Genomic DNA, 22141 nt, shown 5'->3' with positions numbered 1-22141 from the left:
CTGGGCCTGTCTGCAAGCTTGGGGTCGGGGACCAGAGGCTCCGCAGCTCTGACCGCACGGCCTGGCCCACAGGATCTCATCCTGCACGTGAGGGACATCAGCCACCCCGAGGCGGAGCTCCAGAAATGCAGCGTTCTGTCCACACTGCGCGGCCTGCAGCTGCCCGCCCCGCTCCTGGACTCCATGGTGGAGATTCACAACAAGGTGGACCTCGTGCCCGGGTGAGTCTGGCCCTGGGGCCCGCAAGTGTCTCCTTCCCCTGCACGTGCTACAGCCGGGTGGGGAGATGCCGTGTCTCCTTGTGTGAACCGCAGCGGTGGCAGCCAGGATGCAGGGAGTGGCCCCGGGCTGTGCCCCGTGGGCAGCGGACTCCTGGGGACCCTGATTTCTTCCAGCCACTCCAAGGCTGAGCGGGGACTGTGGCATCCCCACCCTCGCAGGTACAGCCCCACAGAACCCAACGTCGTGCCTGTGTCTGCCCTGCGGGGCCACGGGCTCCAGGAGCTGAAAGCTGAGCTCGATGCGGCGGTTTTGAAGGCGACCGGGAGACAGATCCTCACTCTCCGCGTGAGGCTCGCAGGGGCGCAGCTCAGGTGAGCGGCCTGCAGGGGCAGGAGACGGGATGGTGCTCTGGATGCCGGTCTCTGGCTCTGAAACGGGCTCTTCGTGGGTGCAGAAGGAGCTGTGGGATCCCCGAGAGCTTTAGGATGTACAGACGAGATGAATGGGTTTGCATCAAATGTACATTTCTGACTGCGCATACAACAGGTGCCTAATCTGTGCTGACAGTCAAGGGGTACAGGTCTCCCTACCAATAAGAAAGCAAGCTCCAGCCAGATGCCGTGGCACAGGCCTGTAACCCCAAGACTTTGGGAGGCCGAGGCAGGAGGATTGCTTGAGCTGAGAGGAGTTTGAGGCCAGGCTGGACAACATAGTGAGACCCCATCTCTACAAAGAATAAAAAATTACCCCAGGTGCGGTGGCTCACGCCTGTAATCCCAACACGTTGGGAGGCCGAGGCGGGTGGATCACAAGGTCAGGAGATCGAGACCATCCTGGCTAACACGGTGAAACCCCGTCTCTACTAAAAATACAAAAAATTAGCCAGGCGCAGTGGCAGGCGCCTGTAGTCCCAGCTACTCGGGAGGCTGAGGCAGGAGAATGGCGTGAACCCGGGAGGCGGAGCTTGCAGTGAACCGAAATTGCACCACTGCACTCCAGCCTAGGTGACAAGCGAGACTCTGTCTCAAAAAAAAAAAAAAAAAGAATAAAAGAATAAAAAATTACGCCAGGCGCAGTGGCTCACACCTGTAATCCCAACACTTTGGGAGGCTGATACAGGCAGATCAGTTGAGGCCAGGAGTTCGAAAAACCAGCCTGGCCAACAACGTGAAACCCCATCTCCACTAAAAATACAAAAATTAGCCAGGCCTGGTGGTGGATGCCTTTCATCCCAGCTACTCAGGAGGCTAAGGCCAGAGAGTTGCTGGAACCCAGGAGGCCGAGGTTGCAGTGAGCTGAGATCGCGACACTGCACTCCAGCCTGGGTGACAGAGGAAGACTCCGTCTCAAAAAAAACCAAAAAGAGTAAACAGGACAGTCTGATGAATGAATAGTTTGAGCTAAGCTCTTTTTAGCATAATTATTTATCATGAAACTAACCAAATACTTACGGGTTCTGCTTGTCTCCATACAACGCGCGTCTGTGCCCAGCTGGCTGTATAAGGAGGCCACAGTTCAGGAGGTGGATGTGATCCCTGAGGACGGGGCGGCCGACGTGAGGGTTATCATCAGCGACTCAGCCTACGGCAAATTCCGGAAGCTCTTTCCAGGATGAACGGACGCCCACAGAGGCCTTGGGGAGTGGGGGCATTGCTGCCTGGGGAGCTGAGGCGTTACCACTGTGTTGGGGGCAGCCTGGTGTCAGGTGCAGCAGGGTCCTCCTTGTCTGGTTCTGCGCCCGTCTCGTTCCCAGCCATTTGCTGGGATGACTGTGCAGGCCGGTGACACGGCCGCACCTGCCCCAAAGCAGGCCACCCGAGCGTCCACTCCAAGCCTGAGCGTCCACACAATTCCAGTGGGCCCTCGGTGCCTGATGTGAACTGCTTTCCCTCGGAATGTTTCGGTAGCAGGACATTAAACCTTTGTTTTTAGTTCCGTGAGCAGTATTTCCAGTACCTCCTGCACCTGCCGTGAGCCGTGGCCCTGGTGGGCACCGACGGCCCCTCCGCCCGGCTGTCTGTGTTCACAGATGGTCTCGTTTCCCATGGTGGTGTCGGGGAAATGACGAAAAATCAGGTTTCCCAGCAGCACAGAGAACCCTTCCACAAAAGTAGAAGGGAAAGCAAATAGTTTTACTAAAGAAGCAGCTTCAAACCTGACCATGAGGCCGGGCGCGGTGGCTCATGCCTGTCATCCCAGCACTTTGGGAGGCCGAGGCGGGTGGATCACGAGGTCAGGAGATCGAGACCATCCTGGCTAACACGGTGAAACCTCGTCTCTACTAAAAATACAAAAAATTAGCCGGGCGTGGTGGCGGGCGCCTGTAGTCCCAGCTACTCGGGAGGCTGAGGCAGGAGAATGGCGTGAACCCGGGAGGCAGAGCGGGCAATGAGCTGAGATTGCGCCACTGCACTCCAGCCTGGGCGACAGAGCGAGACTCCATCTCAAAAAGAAAAACAAACCAGACCGTGATGTGTCACAGACCATCCGCTAAGAGATGCAGAGAGAGAAGTTCACCTGCGTGTGGCCAGGCTGTACAGCCGTTACACGCACATTAGCCGTCTCCATCCACGGGAAAACAAAATGCCTCGTATGTATTTTTTTTTTGAGACAGAATCTCGCTCTGTCGCCCAGGCTGGAATGCAGTGGTGCGATCTCAGCTTACTGCAACCTCCGCCTCCCGAGTTCAAACAGTTCTCCTGCCTCAACCTCCCGAGTAGCTGGGATTACAGGCGCCCGCCACCACATCCGGTTAATTTTTGTTTTTTTTAGTAAAGACAGGGTTTCACTATACTGGTCAGGCGGGTCTCGAAATCCTGACCTCAGGTAGATCCGCCCGCCTCAGCTCCCCAAAGTGCTGGGATTACAGGCGTGAGCCACCGCACCTGGCCTCACAACTTGATTTTTTTTAAACCTCCATGACCTCAAAAAGGTGTCCAGTGAATTAACTTTTTTTTTTTTTTTTGACATGGAGTCTTGAACTGTTTCCCAGGCTGGAATGCAATGGCAAGATCTCGGCTCACTGCAACCTCCGCCTCCCGGGTTCAAGCGATTTCCCCTGCCTCAGCCTCCTGAGTAGCTGGGATTACAGGCGCCTGCCATCACGCCCGGTTAATTTTTTGTATTTTTAGTAGAGATGGGGTTTCACCATGTCGGTCAGGCTGGTCTCGAACTCCTGACCTCAGGTGATCCACCCGACTCGGCCTCCCAAAGTGCTGGGATTACAGGTGTGAGCCACTGTGTGTGCCCGGCCTGAATTAACCTTTTTTTTTTTTTTTTTTTGACATGGAGTTTTGCTCTGTCGCCCAGGCTGGAGTGCAGTGGCGCGATCTCGACGCACTGCAACCTCCGCCTCCCGGGTTCACGCCATTTTCCTGCCTCAGCCTCCCGAGTAGCTGGGACTACAGGCCCCCGCCACCACACCTGGCTAATTTTTTATATTTTTAGTATTTTTTATATATTTATAATTTATATATTATTTTATATATTTTTGTATATTTAGTAATTTTTTGTATTTTCACCATGTTGGCCAGGCTGGTCTCGAACTCTTGACCTTGTGATCCACCCACCTCGGCCTCCCAAAGTGCTGGGATTACAGGCGTGAGCCACCGTGCCCGGCCTCCTGAATTAACATTTTCTAAAGATGCCTCCAGCCTGCTATCCTGAAAGCCGCCAGAGGTGTCTTGGCTGCATTGGTGGTAGTAAAATTCATACACATATTTGACTTTAATGATGTTCATTTATTTAAACGATCTGTATGAATTCGGTGATTTTGTGGATACGCTCCTGACAGACAAGAATTCACAGCTGATGGAAGTCAGGGAGGCTCCCTGCAAATTCTTCCTTCATCTCTGCGGGGCCTGCCCGGGCCCTGATCTGGCAGAACCGTGGGGCTGAGGTAGCCGCGGTTGTGGCAGGAGTGCGTCTTTCTGGATGTGGGGCACCTTCATTTCACCGTGGCAACTGGGTACCAAAAGTAGAAGCGGATTTTTGGAAAATGAGTCATTAGGTCCCAAAGAGAACCTATTCCAACGTGGACTTGATAACCCTCTTGAGGACCATCCTGAGAAACTGATGTCTCTCGTTCGACAAAGAAATGCAGGATTTGCTTGGGAAAGGGGAGTAAAAATGGCGCTGGCATCCATTGGCTGGCTGGGAACTTGAACCACCGGCTCCAACAAGTGGAATGTAGAAAATGAGGTATAGGCCGGGCGCAGTGGCTCACGTCTGTCATCCCAGCACTTTGGGAGGCCGAGGTGGGCGGATCACCTGAGGTCAGGAGTTCGAGACCAGCCTGGCCAACATGGTGAAACCCCGTCTCTGCTAAAAATATTAAAAATTAGCCGGGCGTGGTGGCAGGTGCCTGTAATCCCAGCTACTCAGGAAGCTGAGGCAGGAGAATCGCTTGAACCTGGGAGGCGGAGGTTGCGGTGAGCCGAGATCTCACCATTGCACTCCAGCCATGGTAACGAGCAAAACTCCATCTCAAAAAAAATATATATATATACACACATACGTATATATGTATATTTGTGTATATATGTATATACATGTGCATATGTACATATACACATATATATGTACATGTATACACGTATACATGTACATGTATATGTATGAATACATGTATACGTACACATACACATGTATACACATATAAATACACATATATACACATATATATACACACACATACACATATATATAGGCTTGGTGTGAGAACTAGCCGAGGGATTGGCTGACAGGGGAGGCCGGCTCCTAAGTGGGTTGTTACTGTGTTTAGTAATTAGCTGTTGGGAGGGTAGTGTCTCCCTGGGTCTGTAAGGGCTCCAGACGCCACAGCAAGAATAATACAGAAATAAGAAAACATATTATGGGCTGCCGTGGTGGTTCACGCCTGTCATCCCAGCACTTTGGGAGGCTGAGGTGGGAGGATCACTTGAGGCCAGGAGTTCAACACCAACCTGGCCAACATAGACCTCATCTTTTATTTTTTTTTTGAGATGGAGTCTCTGTCTGTCATCCAGGCTGGAGTACAATGGTGTGATCTCAGCTCAATGCAACCTCCGCCTCCCGGGTTCAAGCGATTCTCCTGCCTCAGCCTCCTGAGTAACTGGGACTACAGGTGCCCGCCACCACACCCAGCTAATTTTTGTATTTTTAGTAGAGACGGGGTTTCACCATGTTGGTCAGGATGGTCTCGAACTCCTGACCTCGTGATCCACCCCCCTCGACCTCCCAAAGTGCTGGGATGACAGGCGTGAGTCACTGCGCCTGGCTTTTTTTTTTTTTTTTGAGATGGAGTCTCGGTCTGTCACTCAGATTGGAGTGCAATGGCACGATCTCAGCTCTGTGCAATCTCCACCTCCTGGGTTCAAGCAGTTCTCCTGCCTCAGCCTCCGGAGTAGCTGGGACTACAGGCGCCCGCCACACACCCAGCTAATTTTTGTACTTTTAGTAAAGACGGGGTTTCACCATGTTGGTCAGGATGGTCTCGAACTCCTGACCTCGTGATCCACCCACCTCAACCTCCCAAAGTGCTGGGATGACAGGCGTGAGTCACCATGCCCGGCCACCCCATCTCTATTAAAAAGAAAACGTATTATCATCGGTCCTATGATCACTAATATTTGGCCCAAGCAAAGTCACAATACTTGGAAAGTCGGGGGTGAAACTGCAGCCGCCGCGTCCCGAACTTCACAAGGGTCCCGTCAGCACCACAGCAGCTTCTGGTTGAGCGCGATGACGTCACTGACGAAGCTGTCTGCGCCGATGAAGTCCCCCGCGATGATGTTGGTGCACCGTGAACCCGGCCCCGGGCGCTGCTCTCGGACCCATGCGCTCAGCCGCGGAAGGTTGGGCAGCGTCATCTTCTCCAGGGACTCCGACGGGTGCGCCAGAACGTACTGCAGGTTCTCCGTGAGGTTGATGCCGGCCACGAACAACCCTCCTGCAACGGTGAGGGTGGGGAGAGGTTACACGGTCACGGGCCTCACCCGCCTGTTTATCCCTCCTAGTCACGTTGTTAGAGGTTCGCATCTCAGGAATTAAGAATTGAAAGCACCATGTCCAACAAGGTAATCAGGTGAACTTTGGTTATAACGCGTGGTGGGTGGCTCACGCCTGTAATCCCAGCACTTCGGGAGGTCGAGGCGGGCGGATCACCTGAGGTTGGGAGTTGGAGACCAGCCTGACCAACATGGAGAAACCCTGCCTCTACTAAAAATACAAAATTAGCCTGGCGTGGTGGTGTACACCTGTAATCCCAGCTACTCCGGAGGCTGAGGCAGGAGAATCACTTGAACCCGGGAGGCGGAGGCTGCGGTGAGCCGAGATTACGCCACTGCACTCCAGCCTGGGGGACAAGAGCGAAACTCCATCCCCCGCTCCAAAAAAAAACATGGGGTGGGTGGCCAACCTCAAAGATGCTCACGTCGTAACACCGTGTGGTAGACAAAATAACAACCCCCAAGACGTCCACATCCTAATCCCCATGTGGGACACAGAATAATGGCCCCAAAAATGTCTACGTTCTTATCCCCCACGCGATAAACAGGGAAGAATGCTGTCGTCTTAGGCACTAAGTCTGTGCCATCTCTTATGAGGCTTATAGAGAGAGTTGACGTTGACCAGCGAGTCTCAAAGTGGGGTCCCTGCAATAATTACAAATGCAAATTTGGGGGCTCCACCTAGATCTGCTGAGCTGGAATCTCTGTGGGGGCAGAGGGATGCGGTCTGCAAAGAAGCTCCCCCAGAGGGACGTTCCAGTGCCCCTGTGTGGACCAGCTGGACTGACTCCGCGGCCAGAGACGGCAAAGTCCACAGATGTTTATGGCCAAGTTCTCTCGGTGGTTTTTAACACGTATTTCTAGGCTGGGCACGGTGGCTCATGCCTGTCATCCCAGCACTTTGGCAGGTTGAGGCCAGTGGGTCATCTGAGGTCAGGAGTTCAAGACCAGCCTGACCAACACGCTGAAACCCTTTCTCTAGTAAAAACACATCCAAAAATTAGCTCAGCGTGGTAGTGCATGCCTGTAGTCCCAGCTACTCAGGAGGCTGAGGCAGGGGAAATCGCTTGAACCCGGGAGGCGGAGGTTGCGGTGAGCCGAGATCGCGCCACTGCACTCCAGCCTGGGCGACAGAGCGAGACTCTGTCTCAAAAAAAAAAAAAAAAACAAATGCCGGGTGTGGTGGCTCACGCCTGTAATCCCAGCACTTTGGGAGGCTGAGGCAGGTGGATCACCTGAGGTAGGGAGTTCGAGACCAGCCTGGCCAACATGGAGAAACCCCGTCTCTACTAAAAATAAAAAAAATTAGCCGGGCGTGGTGGGAGACTGAGGCAGGAGAATCGCTTGAACCCGGGAGGCGGAGGTTGCGGTGAGCCGAGATTGCACCAATGCACTCCAGCCTGGGCAACAAGAGCAAAACTCTGTCTCAAAAAACAAACACACAAACAAACAAAAAAAATTTTCTGCCTAGCACCGTGGCTCACGCCTGTCATCCCAGCACTTTGGGAGACCAAGATGGGTGGATCACGAGGTCAGCAGTTCAAGACCAGCCTGACCAACATGGTGAAACCCTGTCTCTACTAAAAATACAAAAAAAATTAGCCAGGCGTGGTGGCGCATCCCTGTAATCCAAGCTACTCGGGAGGCTGAGGCAGGAGAATGGCTTGAACCCGGGAGGCGGAGGTTGCCGTGAGCCGAGATTGCGCCACTGCACTGCAACCTGGGTGACAGAGCGAGACTCCATCTCAAAAAAAAAAAAAAAAAAAAAAAAGACATTTCTGAAGTCTCTAACCTCGTTCCTGTGTGAGGGCGAGAGAACAAGTTGACGAAAGCCTGCTTCTTTGCCCGGCCTGTGACTGGGTTTTACGCTGCCCCTGTGGGATGCAGCCCTCGCGGCCGTGACAATCACCTTGAGAGAACCCAGCCCCAGGCTGCAGGACCGAGACGGCCCCACCTGCCACCATCCCCGTGGGGAGGACCTTCCTCCCTCCCTCCCTCAGGCTCCTGCCTCCGGAGGACACGGGGCAGTGGCTGCCGATGCTGCCTGCACCTCACAGCCACTCAGTGGGTTTTTACAAAAATTGTGGTGAGATTCACATACAATAAAGTTACCTTTTTTTTTTCCAAGATGGAGTCTCGCTCTGTCGCCCGGGCTGGAGTGCAGTGGCGCGATCTCGGTTCACTGCAGCCTCCACCCCCCAGGTTCAAGCAATTCTCCTGCCTCAGCCTCCCGAGGAGCTGGGATTACAGGTGCACACAACCACGCCCAGCTAAATTTTTTTCTTTTGTATTTTTACTAGAGATGGGGTTTCGCCAGACTGGTCGCAAACTCCTGATCCCAAGTAATCCATCTGCCTCGGCCTCCCAAAGTGCTGGGATTACAGGTGTGAGCCACTGCACCGAAATTCACGATTTTAAATTGCACAACTCGGCTGGGAATGGTGGTTCAAGCAGATCGCTTGACCCCAGAAGTTTGATTTTGTCTTGTTTTGTTTTGAGACACAGTCTCGCTCTGTCGCCCAGGCTGGAGTACACTGGTGCTTCTCGGCTAACTGCAGGCTCCACCTCCCTGGTTCAAGCGATTCCCCTGCCTCAGCTTCCCGAGTAGCTGGGATTACAGGCGTGCATCACCATGCCTGGCTAATTTTTCTCTTTTTTCTTTTGTTTTGAGATGGAGTCTTGCTCTTGTTGCCCAGGCTGGAGTGCAGTGGTGCGATCATGGCAACCTCCACCTCCTGGATTCCAGCATTTCTCCTGCCTCAGCCTCCCGAGTAGATGGGATTACAGGTGCCTAATTTTTTTTTTTTTTTTTTTGAGACAGAGTTCCGCTCTGTCGCCCAGGCTGGAGTTCAGTGGTGCAATCTCAGCTCACTGCAAGCTCCGCCTCCCGGGTTCACGCCATTCTCCTACCTCAGCCTCCCAAGGAGCTGGGACTACAGGTGCCCACCACCACGCCTGGCTAATTTTGTTTTGTACTTTTAGTAGAGACGGGGTTTCACCATGTTAGCCAGGATGGTCTCGATCTCCTGACCTCAAGTGATCCGCCCGCCTCGGCCTCCCAAAGTGCTGGGATTACAGGCGTGAGCCACTGCGCCCGGCCCGTGCCCGCTAATTTTTGTATTTTTACTAGAGAAGAGGTTTCACCATGTTGGCCAGGCTGGTGTCCAACTCCTGACCTCAGGTGATCCACCCACCTCGGCCTCCCAAAGTGCTAGGATGACAGGCATGAACCACTGCGCCCGGCCACTAAATTTTATTTGTAGTAAAGATGGGGTCTCACTATGTTGGCCAGGCTGGTCTCAAACTCCCGACCTCAGGTGATTGGCCCGCCTCAGCCTCCCAAAGTGCTGGGATTACAGGCATGAACTACTGCGCCCGGCCGCTAAATTTTATTTGTAGTAAAGATGGGGTCTCACTATGTTGGTCAGGCTGGTCTCAAACTCCCAACCTCAGGTGATCTGCCCGCCTCGGCCTCCCAAAGTGCTGGGATGACAGGTGCAGGGTTAACCACGCCTGGCTCATGCATTCCTTTTAAATTGTTTTCACGTAAAAGTGAAGGCAAGTCCATGTGGACTCGGCCTGCCGCAGGGCGTCACGGGAGGCTGTGTGGGATCCACCCCCATGAGGGGCGACCTGGTACCTGGGCGGCCGCAGCTCTTCATGGTCTCCAGGTATCGGATGAGGGCCTCGGTCTTCACCCTGTTTCCCCACCAGTAGGGGACTCCTGGCCACAGCTCGTGGTGCCGGCCCAAGGAGCTCTCGTCCTCATAGGAGACGATGACCTGCTGGCCCCGGGACCACAGCTGCCGCAGCGTCGGCACCTCCTGCAAAGGCCAGAGTTAAGGGGTGCAGGGGAGAGAGGAGAGCCAGGGACACGGGGGGCACCTGGGAGAGAGGAAGGCCGGGAATTCGGGACACCGGTGCAACACATGAGTATAAACCAAAAATGAAATTCTGGCCGGGCGCAGTGGCTCACGCCTGTCATCCCAGCACTCTGGGAGGCTGAGGCAGGTGGATCACCTGAAGTCAGGAGTTTGACACCAGCCTGGGCAACATGGTGAAACCCCGTCTCTACTAAAAATACAAAAATTAGCCGGGCACGGCAGGTCACTCCTGTACTCCCAGCACTTTGGGAGGCAGAGGCGGTCGGATCACCTGAGGTCAGGAGTTCAAGACCAGCCTGGCCAACATGGTGAAACTCCATCTCTACTGAAAATACAAAAATTAGCCGGGCGTGGTGGTGCGCACCTGTCATCCCGGCTACTCGGAAGGCTGAGGTAGGAGAATCGTTTGAACCTGGGAGGCGGAGGTTGCAGTGAGCTGAGGTTTCGCTATTGCACTCCAGCCTGGGAGATACAGCGAGACTCCCTCTCTAATAAATAAATAAATAAAGTATGGCCAGGTGCAGTGGCTCATGCCTGTAATCCCAGTACTTTGGAAGGACACGGTGGGAGGATCGCTTGAGGCCAGGAATTCGAGCCTGGGCTGCATAGGGTGACCCTGTCTCTATTTTTATTTATTTTTATTTATTTATTTATTTATTTTTTAAGACAGATCTCGCTCTGTCTCCCAGGCTGGAGTGCAGTGGCGCGATCTCGGCTCACTGCAACCTCCGCCCCCCAGGTTCACGCCATTCTCCTGCCTCAGCCTCCCGAGTAGCTGGGACTACAGGCGCCCACCACCGCGCCCAGCTAATTTTTTGTATTTTTAGTAGAGATGGGGTTTCACCATGTTAGCCAGGATGGTCTCGATCTCCTGACCTCGTGATCCGCCCGTCTTGGCCTCCCAAAGTGCTGGGATGACAGGCGTGAGCCACCGCACACAGCCTAATTGTTGTATTTTTAGTAGAGACAGGTTTCACCATGTTGGCCAGGTTGGTCTCGATCTCCTGAGCTCGTGATCCGCCCGCCTCCACCTCCCAAAGTGCTGGGATGACAGGCATGAGCTACCGCACCCTGCTGACACTGCACACATTTCTAAACCCATCACGGGAAGCAGATCTCACCAAGAGCCGCCCCGCCAGGTCAGCCAGGGCCCCCCACACTGCGGGAGAGCAGGCAGCCCCTGTTTGACGGCTTCACCTGCTACAGGAATCATGGCAGCACCCACACCCAGGGTACAGCAAACGGAGTCTCAGGCTGACGATGCCCCTGCCCCGGGAGAGACGTGGGGATATCCTTCCCCTCCTCACCCCATGAGGACACAGCATGTCCCCGAAGATGTTCTTGATACAGGCGACCAGGTACTCGTGCAGGTCCTCGCTCAGCCCCTCGAAGTTCCTGCAGGCCAGGATGACCACCTCGCGCGGGTGCTGCTCCAGCCACTCCGAGATTTCCGTGAGCGTGTCCTGGGGAGGGGGGTGCGGGGCTGAGTCCTGCACAACTCCAACAACACAGGGAAGGCTGGGTGTTGCGGCTCACGCCTGTCATCCCAGCACTTTGGGAGGCCGAGGTGGGCCGATCACCTGAGGTCAGGAGTTCAAGACCAGCCTGGCCAACATGGCGAAACCCCGTCTCTACTAAAAATACAAAAATTAGCCGGGTGTGATGGCGGGCACCTGTAATCCCAGCTATTTGGGAGGCTGAGGCAGGAGAATCGCTTGAACCCGGGAGGCGGAGGTTGCAGTGAGCTGAGATTGCACCATTGCACTCCAGCCTGGGCGACAGAGCGAGACTCCATCTCCAAAAAAAAAACAAACAAACAAACAAAAAAGAAATTCCCGTAACAGATTGCCGGGGTCAGTGTCTCCTGTCTGGTGTACGGGTGACGTTACCATCCCATTAAAGGCCGGGTGTCTCCTGTCCAGATCGCACGTGGCCGTTTCATCCGCACGAGAACTTGGCCACCTCCCACTCTCTCCCTTGCATCCCACCTCAGCCCGGCCACACCTGCACCAGCACCCGGCCACCTCCCGCTGTCCCCCTTGCATCCCACCTCAGCCCGGCCACACCTGCACCAGCACCCGGCCACCTCCCGCTGTCCCCCTTGCATCCCACCTCAGCCCGGCCGCACCTCCACCAGCGCCGTTGTGTACACCATATGGACAAAGTGCAGGTTCTTCTCCGAGCCCTCCAGCATGTGAGCGATCCGCAGGTCCAGGTACCGCACCCCGGCGTCCAGCTGCTCCGTGACGTCCAGCGCCTGTGGACAGAGGCTGCTGTCCTGTCTGCCTGGCTGAGCGCCGCGTCTGGGGGGCTCGGGAACAGGCTGCGGGGTTAGCCCAGCCACACGTCCTGCTGTACACCGGGACGTGGATGTCGTAACAACAGCTGTTGTATGTGCTGGGAGCTCTGCAGCCACGGGGACCTGCATTTGGAAAACCTGATCTCCAGGGACCTGGCCTCTTTCTTTTTTTTTTGAGACGGAGTCTTGCTCTGTCACCCAGGCTGGCGCAATCTTGGCTCACTGCAACCTCTGCCTCCCAGGTTCATGCTATTCTCCTGCCTCAGCCTCACGAGTAGCTGGGACCACAGGTGCCCACCACCATGCCCGGCTAATTTTGTTTTGTATTTTTAGTAGAGACGGGGTTTCACCATGTTAGCCAGGATGGTCTCGATCTCCTGACCTCGTGATCCACCCACCTCGGCCTCCCAAAGTGCTGGGATGACAGACGTGAGCCACCGTGCCCAGCTAATTTTTGTATTTTTTGTAGAAACAGGGTTTCACTATGTTGGCCAGGATGGTCTCCAACTCCTGACCTCAGGTGATCTGCCTGCCTCGGCCTCCCCAAGTGCTGGGATCACAGACATGAGCCACCACCGCTGGCCAGGAAGGGCAAAATTATTACCATGAAAAGGTGAAAGAGAGTGGTGCTATACCCTCTACACAAAATATTAATTTAAAAAGCCAAAATTGGCTGGGTGCTGTGGCTCACGTCTGGAATCCCAGCACTTTGGGAGGCCGAGATAGGAGGATCACCTGATGTCAGGAGTTGCAGATGAGCCTGAGTAACAGAGCAAAACCCCATCTTTACAAAAAAAAAATTAAAAATTAAAGAAACCTAGCCAGGCATGGTGGCACGTGCCCGTAATCCCAGCTACTCAGGAGGCTGAGGCAGGAGGATCGCTTGAACCTGGAAGGTGGAGGCTGCACTGAGGTCCGATTGCACCACTGCACTCCAGCCTGGACAACAGAACAAGGCCCTATCTCAAAAAAAAATAAAAGCAGGCTGGGTGTGGTGGCTCACACCTGTAATCCCAGCACTTTGGGAAGTCGAGGTGGGTGGATCATTTCAGGTCAGGAGTTTGAGACCAGCCTGGCCAACATAGTGAAACCCCATCTCTACTAAAAATACAAAAAATTAGCCGGGCGTGGTGGCGGGCACCTGTAGTCCCAGCTACTTGGAAGTCTGAGGCAGGAGAATGGTGTGAACCCGGGAGGCGGAGCTTGCAGTGAGCCGAGATTGCGCCACTGCACTCCAGCCTGGGCGACAGAGCGAGACTCCGTCTCAAAAAAAAAAAAAAGAAAAAGAAAGGGGTTGTCTCTTGTGCGATGCAACAGGGCAAAACCCTCTCCCTCTGCAGCTCTCAGTGGCGGCCTGCGATGCTCACGGCATTAAGTTTATGCCATTTAATAAAATGCTGGGCTGGGTGCGGTGGCTCATGCCTGTAATCCCAGGACTTTGAGAGGCCAGGGCGGGCGGATCATGAGGTCAGGAGATCGAGACCATCCTGACTAACATGGTGAAACCCCGTCTCTACTAAAAATACAAAAAATTAGCCAGGTGTGGTGGTGAGCGGCTGTAGACCCAGGTACTTAGGAAGATGAGGCAGGAAAATCGCTTGAACCTGGCAGCGGAGGTCGCAGTGAGCCGAGATCACGCCACTGCACTCCAGCCTGGGCAAGAAGAGTGAGACTCTGTCTCAAAAAATAAAACATAAATAAATAAAAACACTGTTCCCCTCTCTTCCGCCTTTGGGGAGGGGGGTCTGGGTGCGCAGCAGGTTTTGTTTTTAATCCCGTATCCGTGGCTGGGATAGGAACTGTGTTGTGCTGCAAAGCTGAAGTCGCCGTCTGCCTCCTGAGGCCACAGGGCACCACTCAGACCCCACCTGGGTGACGGGCCACATCAGCAGCACGAGGTGCAGACCCCACCTGGGTGACGGGCCAGGTCAGCAGCACAGGGCGCAGACCCCACCTGGGTGACGGGCCAGGTCACCATCAGGGGGCGCAGACCCTACCTGGGTGACGGACCATTTCAGCACGACGGGGCGCGTGATGCAGGGGAAGGCCTTGTTCAGCAGCTGCAGCAGCCGGGACTCCTCGTGCGAAATGGGGGACTTCTTGTTCAGGCAGTAGGTCATCGTGTCGTGGCTCCCTGAGAGCAAAGCACACGCGCACATGTCACCATCAGTCCGTCCCCGCCACCTGCTGTGAGTCTCTCCGTAGCCCGCCTACAGCACAGGCACAGGCATGGCGGGAGGGGTGGAAGCTGACCCCCAAAACTCACGTCCCCGGAACCTGGGAACAGGACCCGTGTTGAAACAGGGTCTGTGCAGATATCATTAAGTTGAAATGAGATCATCCTGGAGTAGGGCGGGCCCCCAAATCCAGTGACAGGGGTCCATCTAAGAGACAAGAGGAGGCGGCACAGACACAGAGGAGAAGGCCTCGTGGAGACGGAGGCAGAGACTGGAGTGATGCGGCCACAAGCCCAGGGATGCCGGGAGCCCCCTGGAGCTGGGAGAGGCTGGAAGGATCCCCCCACTCTAGAGCCTCTAGAAGGAACTGAATACAATTTCAATGACTTGACTAGTGATCCCCAAAAGAGCTGTTCAAGTCCTAACCCCCCACCCAGAACCTGTGAATGGGATCCTGTTTGGAAATAGGGTCTTTACACATGCTCTCAAAATGCTCAAGATGAAATCACCTTGGCTTTGTGGTGGGCCCTAAATGCAATGACAGGTGTCCTTAGAAGACACAGACCCAGAGGAGGCCACGTGGAGACGGAGGCAGAGACTGGAGTGATGCGGCCACAAACCAAGGGATGCCTGGAGCCCCCAGGAGCTGGGAGAGGCAGGAAGGACCCTCCCCTAGAGCCTCAGGAGGACATGTGGTCCTGCCTATATCTTGATTTCAGATTTCTGTGTCTAGAACTAGGAGAGAGTAAATTTCTGTTCTTTGCCGCCTCCTGATGTGTGGTCACTTGTTATGGTAGCTGCAAGAAACACAGACCTTTGTGGAGTCTGACTGATGGCTGATGTTTGCATTTCCTGCCTATGACATGTAGTTTTTTATATATATATAAATATATATTTAAGGTATATATTTATTTACATAAATGCATATTTTCATAAATATGTATTTATACATATATAAATATATTTGTATATATGTATTTATACATATATAAATATATTTGTATATATGTATTTATATAAGTATAATACATAAATATATTTTTATATTATATATTTATAATATATAATATATAAATATATTTATAATATATAATATATTTATATATTATATATTATGTAAAAATATATTTATATATTATATATTATGTAAAAATATAAATATATATTTACATAATATGTAATATAAAAATATATATTATATATTATATATAAAAATTATATATAATATATATTATATATAAATTATATATAATATATATTATATATATAAATTATATATAATATATATTATATATATTTATATATATAATTTATATATATTATATAATATTATATGTATTATATATAATATAAAAATATGTATTTTTATATTATACATTTATATATTTTCAAATATAAATATGTATATTTATAATTTATATATAAGTGTGTGTGTGTGTGTGTGTGTATGTATATATGTATATTTGCAGAGATGGGGCCTCACTATGTTGCCCAGGCTGCTCTCAAACTCCTAAACTCAAGCGATCCTCCTGCCTTGGCTTCCCAAAGTGCTGGGATTATAGGCGTGCGTGAGCCACCACGCCCGGCCTTCCTCCTTTAAATCCCCTGAGGACTCTGGGCCTCCTTTCAATCCTCTGAGGAACGTGAAGCCCCTTTACATCCTCTGAGGAACGTGGACCCCCTTTAAGTCCCCAGACCCAGAGAGGCATTGGAACGAAGCCACAGTCACCTGCTCCCCCAATCTTGAGCTAAGGTATTACGGAAGGAGACCAGTACTTCTCCTGCTGCCCTCCTGCCCCCACCCTGCCTAGTTTATAAGACAGGAGAAAGCAAAAAGTTGGAAAGAAACAGAAGATAAATAGCCAGACAACCTTGGCACCACCACCCGGCCCTAGGAGTTAAAACAATAATAACATTAACCCCTGACCTAAACCACTTATGTTATCTGTAAATGCCAGACATTGTATGAAAAAGCATTACAAAACTTTGTTCTGTTATCTGATGCATGTAGCCCCCAGTCACGTTCCCTACACTTGCTCGATTTATCACGACCCTTTCACGTGGACCCCTTAGAGTTGTAAGCCTTTACAAAGGCCAAGAATTTCTTTTTCAGGGAGCTCAGCTCTTAAGATGCGAGTATGCCGACGCTCCCAGCCGAAGAAACCTCTTCCTTCTTTAATCTGGTGTCTGAGGAGTTTCGTCTGCGGCTGCTCCTGTTACAGTATCACCCCTGGAAGCTACTTACTAGGTCAGCTCTAGACTGACGGATGCCCCGCATCTCTACAAATTAACTTAAGACATCAGGTGCAGTAGCTCATGTCTGCAATGCCAGCACTTTGGGAGGCCGAGGCGGGCAGATCGCCTGAGGTAGGGAGTTCGAGACCAGCCTGACTAACATGGAGAAACCCCATCTCTACTAAAAATACAAAAATCAGCCAGGCATAGTGGAGCGTGCCTGTAATCCCAGCTACTCGGGAGGCTGAGGCAGGAGAATCGCTTTAACCCGGGAGGCAGAGGTTGCGATGAGCCGAGATGGACCCATTGCACTCCAGCCTGGGCTACAAGAGCAAAACTCTGTCTCAAAAAAAAAAAAAAATTAACCTCAGGATGTCACACTGGGGCACCATAACTCATTCCCTACATTTCAAGGAAGAACGCGATCAGCGCTCAATGCCACTTCTGCAACCCACACGAATTCCTGAAAAACAGCTTTCATCATCACCCCCTCTCCTGATGTGTTCTTTTTTCGTTAGAAGCTCCTGTCTCGACGTTGTTCTCCACAGCCACTTCCTAAGGCGAGTTGGAGGGTTTCCTGGGCTGCAGTCCTCAAATGTGGCTCAAGGAAAGCCCCTACTCATATTAATTTTGTCTAAGTTTCTTTCCTTAGGTTGACAATATGTATCTGTGTGCATGTGTATGTGTGTCAGCATGACTATATATGTGTGCGTGTATGCCTGTGTTTAAACGTGTGTGCCTCTGTTCCTGTGTGCATGGACATGTGTGTATGTGTGCAGGTGTGTGCCCGTGCACGTGTGCATGTGCTCCCGTGTGCACGTATGTGTGTACACACGTGTGCATGTGCATGTGTGCCAGCGTACACGTATGTACATGTGTACATGTGTGTATATGTGCATGTATGTCTATGTACACAGGTGCAAATGTGTGTATACATGGGTGCATGTGTATGTGCATGCATGTACGTGTGTACACGTGTCTGTGTGCATAGGTGCAAGTGTACACGTGTGCTTGTGTCTGCATGTGTACACGTGCACATATCTGCATGTGTATATGTGTACATAGGTGCAAATATGTATACATTTGTGCATGTGTACATGTGTACAGGTGTGTGCATGTGCATATGTGTGCACATCCGCACATGTGCATGTATGTATGCATCCATGTGTATGTATGAGCCTATGTGCATATATACATGTGTTCATGAGTATGTGCCTACATCCATGTATACGTGTGCCTGCATGTGTGTACATCTATGTGCGTGTGTGCATGTATGCTTCCATGTGCATGTGTGGGGATGTACATGTGTGCATGTATTTGTGTGTGTGCATGTGTGTATATGTATGTGTGTGTGCCTGCCTGTGTACCTATGTGCACCTCTGTATGTGATATGGCTCGTCTGTGTCCCCACCCAAATCTCATCTTGAATTGTAGCTCCCATAATTCCCATGTGTCATGTGAGGGACCTGGTGGGAGGTCACCGAATCACAGGGCAGGTCTTTCCCATGCTGTTCTCGTGATCATGAATAAGTCTCACGAGAGCTGATGGTTTTACAAAGGGCAGTTCTCCGGCACACGCTCTCTTGCCTGCCACCATGTAACACGTGACTTCACTCCTTATTCCCCTTCTGCCCTGATTGTGAGGCCTCCCCAGCCAGGTGGAACTGTGAGTCCATTAAATCTCTTTCTTTTATAAATTACGCAGTCTCGGGTACATCTTTGTTAGCGGCGTGAGAACAGACCAACACAGTATGCACATGCGTATGTGTGCATATGTGCATGTGTGTGCATGTGTGTATACGTGTACCTGTGTGCATGTGTGCATATACGCCTGTGTGTACGTGTGCACGTGTGCATGTGTGTGCACGTCTGTGCCTGTCCATGACTATGTACATATGTGTATGCACACACGTGTGCACTGTGTGTGTCCACATCAGTGTGCTTTCTAGGATTTCCCTACACCCAGGATTGCTCCTACAGCCAGCGTCCCCACTGGGGAATGCAGACGCGACAGCTCCCGCCCCACCCCGCCCTCACCTGGGATAGAGGCAACGGCCCCCGCCCCACCCCACCCCACCCTCACCTGGGATGGAGAGGTGGTGGAGGGGCACATCCCAGAGCCGAGGACACAGTGCCGACATCCAGTCCTCGTTGGCATTTCTGCAGCGCAGCCTCGAGAAGCTGTTGGAAGCTCTCACCTGCCCGCCCATCAGAGGTGAGCCCTGGGCAACCTGAGGAAGAAGAGGAAAAGAGGTTTTTTATGGTGACTTCGGGTCAGGAGTTCGGCCAGCCTGGCCAATTTGGCAAAACCCCATCTCTACTAAAAATACAAAAATTAGCTGGGCGTGGTGGTTAGGGCACCTGTAATCCCAGCTACTCGGGAGGCTGAGGCAGGAGAATCGCTTGCACCGGGGATGCGGAGGTTGTGGTGAGCCGAGATCCCGCCACTGCACTCCAGCCTGGGCAACAAGAGTGAAACTCCATCTCAAAAAAAAAAAAAAAAAGAGAGAGAGAGGAAAAGGGGTCCTTGGAAGCTTTTTTTGCAGCTCCAAGAACTGTTTCTTGTGTAGCGTGAAAGCCCTTGCTCTTAGACCCGGCTTGGCAACCTTTAATATGCAAATGCGAGCCCTTAGCTGGGTCCAGCCTACGTGGCGATTCCCACCGATGCCTTCTTGCCCTCGCCTCCACCTGCGCCTGACACCACGGCCGCCCCCACCTTGGCCTGACACCAGGGCCGCCCCCACCTGCGCCTGACACCAGGGCCGCCCCCACCTGCGCCTGACACCAGGGCCGCCCCCACCTGCGCCTGACACCACGGCCGCCCCCACCTGCTCCTGACACCACGGCCGCCCCCACCTGCGCCTGACACCACGGCCGCCCCCACCTGCGCCTGACACCACGGCCGCCCCCACCTGCGCCTGACACCACGGCCGCCCCCACCTGGGCCTGACATCATGGCCGCCCCCACTACCCCCGGGCGTGTGGAACATCATGGCGCCTTGCATTTGCATATTACGCAGCTGGGGTGGGCGGGCCAGGTTTTTCGCGGGCTCCGTGAATGACAGGCCTGGTCAGACCAATCCCCTGGCCGCTATGCAAATCAGTCAGGCCTCCTCCAGGCACCGCGTAACACTGGCTGGTCTCCCACCTGGGGTTTGGAGCCCCCGTCCCTCTGTCTCAGTCCTCGGGGGCCACTTCTTTCGGCTTGTTTGTTGTTGTTGTTGTTGTTTTGAGACAGAGTTTCGCTCTTGTTGCCTAGGCTGCAGTGAAATGGCGCGATCTCGGCTCACCGCAACCTCCGCGGTGCTGGGATTACAGGAGTGAGCCACCGCCCCGCCCTCCCTTCTTGCCTATTAAACTCTCCGCTCCTTAAAACCACTCCACGTGTGTCCGTGTCGCCTTATTTAATTCGACTCGAGAGGAAGAACCTGGTGTTCCTCCACTCATCGGAGCCATATCACCACTGCACTACAGCCTGGGCGACAGAGCAAGACTATACCTCAAAAAAAAAAAAAATTTATATATATATATACACACACACACACACACACATATATAACAGAATATATACATATATACACACATAATATACACCTATATAACATATATACATATAATATATACATATAATATATACATATATAACATATACACATATATACATATATAACATATATATATAAACAACAGTATATATGCATATATCAGTATACATATATATATAATATACTGTTGAAAATAAGGGAAGAGACCCTTTTTATAACTGCATTTTAGACAACTTGTAAATTCTTTCTCTGCCTCTGAACTGTATATAACTTTTTTGGTTGGTTGTTTTGTTTTGTTTTGTTTTGACAAAGTTTCGTTCTCGTTGCCCAGGCTGGAGTGCAATGGCGCGATCTCGGCTCACTGCAACCTCCGCCTCCCGGGTTCAAGCGATTCTCCTGCCTCAGCCTCCAGAGTAGCTGGGATTACAGGTGCCCATCACCACACCTCGCTAATTTTTGTATTTTTGGTAGAGACAGGGTTTCACTATGTTGGTCAGGCTAGTCTTGAACTCCTGACCTCAGGTGATCCGCCTGCCTCGGCCTCCCAAAGTGCTGGGATTACAGGCGTGAGCCACAGTGCCCAGCTGTATGTACTTTTTTTTTTTTTTTTTTAAAGACAGAATTTCACTCTTGTTACCTAGGCTGGAGTGCAATGATGCGATCTCGGCTCACTGCAACCTCCGCCTCCCAGGTTCAAGCAATTTTCCTGCCTCAGCCTCCAGAGTAGCTGCGATTACAGGCGTCCGCCACCACGCCCGGCAATGTATTTAAGATTTTTAATCATTTAGATTAAAATTGATTAGATTAAAATCATTAGATTTAATCAAATCAATTAGAATTGTTGATCTTGAGCCCAGAAATCAGCCTGTTGACAGTTTCACCTCTGAGGAATGTTTCCTGAGGGGCCGGGCACCGTGGCTCACGCCTGTAATCCCATCACTTTGGGAGGCTGAGGCGGGTGGATCACCAGAGCTCAGGGGTTCGAGACCAGCCTGGCCAACATGGTGAAACCCCCATTTCTACTATAAGTATTAAAAGTAGCCAGCCGTGGTAGCGCACGCCTGTAATCCCAGCTACTCAGGAGGCTGAGGCACGAGAATCGCTTGAACCCGGGAGGCGGGGTCTGTAGTGAGCCAAGATCACACCACCGCACTCCAGCCTGGGTGACAGAGTGAGACTCTGTCTCAAAAAAAAAAAGAAATGGGACACAGAGGAAGGGAAGAAGCCCCGGCCTCCTGGAGAAGAGGAGACAAACTTCAGCAAACTCCAAACTGCAAACCCACCTTGAGCCCCACACGCAGGGGGAGTTCGGAATTCGAATTGTTGATCTTGAGCCCAGAATGAAAGGCCCTGGTCTCCTTGGGCCGCAAGAAAGGAGGAGATCCTCTGGGTCTGCAGCTCCTGGCGGCTGCCCGCGTTGGTTTCACGAGGTTCTGTAATAACCCTGCTGCCTTCTCTTCCACACTGAGGCCAGTCTTCCCAGGTGGCTGCAGATTTTGTTCTTATTTACATCTTCCCAGAAGCCCTTCCTCCCAGACCCTAAGCCAACACCAGCTAGATGAGCTCAGGTCTTCCCTGCTGCCGGGACTGGGAGGGCGGGACGGACGGAGGGTCCCCAGAGCCGGCTGGGCCCAGGAGGAGGAGCCCATTCTTTATCAGCCCCGGGGATGTCAGCTCAGCCTCCTCCAAGAGAAGCAATCACACCTGTACCGCGGCTCCGGGTCCCCAGGACGGAGCTGGCCCCTTCTCTGCAGCCAGCTGGAAAAGGCCC

General features: G+C 52.3%; 2 protein-coding genes across 9 annotated transcripts in view; one reads left to right on the top strand and one right to left on the bottom strand.

The window, feature by feature from the left end:
• The window catches only part of LOC100449733 (putative GTP-binding protein 6), a 12900-nt gene extending 10738 nt beyond the window's left edge, over positions 1-2162 (top strand). Inside the window, exons 8-10 of the mRNA XM_054544258.2 lie at positions 73-221; positions 441-593; positions 1714-2162. Coding sequence (XP_054400233.1) covers positions 73-221; positions 441-593; positions 1714-1837 — 426 coding nt within the window. The 3' untranslated portion in view covers positions 1838-2162. The remainder of the gene's footprint in view (positions 1-72; positions 222-440; positions 594-1713) is intronic.
• LOC112131480 (PI-PLC X domain-containing protein 1) lies at positions 2136-22141 on the bottom strand. Of its 8 annotated transcripts, none has more exons than XR_008517992.2 (8): positions 19738-19834; positions 18909-19056; positions 14411-14547; positions 12243-12371; positions 11422-11577; positions 9871-10054; positions 5877-6172; positions 2136-2321 (listed from the first exon to the last, which is right to left on the bottom strand). XR_008517992.2 is itself a non-coding variant. In XM_054544262.2 (8 exons), the coding sequence occupies exons 3-8, from the start codon at positions 19033-19035 to the stop codon at positions 5934-5936; spliced, it is 972 nt and encodes a 323-aa protein (XP_054400237.1). In that variant the 5' UTR covers positions 19036-19056; positions 19187-19284; positions 21654-22141; the 3' UTR covers positions 3942-5933. The 8 variants fall into 8 exon arrangements, 7 of the variants coding, with proteins under 7 accessions (XP_054400237.1, XP_054400238.1, XP_054400236.1 ...); XM_054544262.2 differs by lacking the exons at positions 2136-2321; positions 19738-19834 and adding exons at positions 19187-19284; positions 21654-22141 and having other exon boundaries at positions 3942-6172; XM_054544263.2 differs by lacking the exon at positions 2136-2321 and adding an exon at positions 19187-19284 and having other exon boundaries at positions 3942-6172; positions 19766-19808.

Source organism: Pongo abelii, chromosome X (genome assembly GCF_028885655.2).
Source record: "Pongo abelii isolate AG06213 chromosome X, NHGRI_mPonAbe1-v2.0_pri, whole genome shotgun sequence".
In the NCBI taxonomy this organism is placed as follows: domain Eukaryota; kingdom Metazoa; phylum Chordata; class Mammalia; order Primates; family Hominidae; genus Pongo; species Pongo abelii.
The sequence above is the reverse complement of the archived record's forward strand: the minus strand, read 5'-3'. Positions and strand labels throughout refer to the sequence as shown.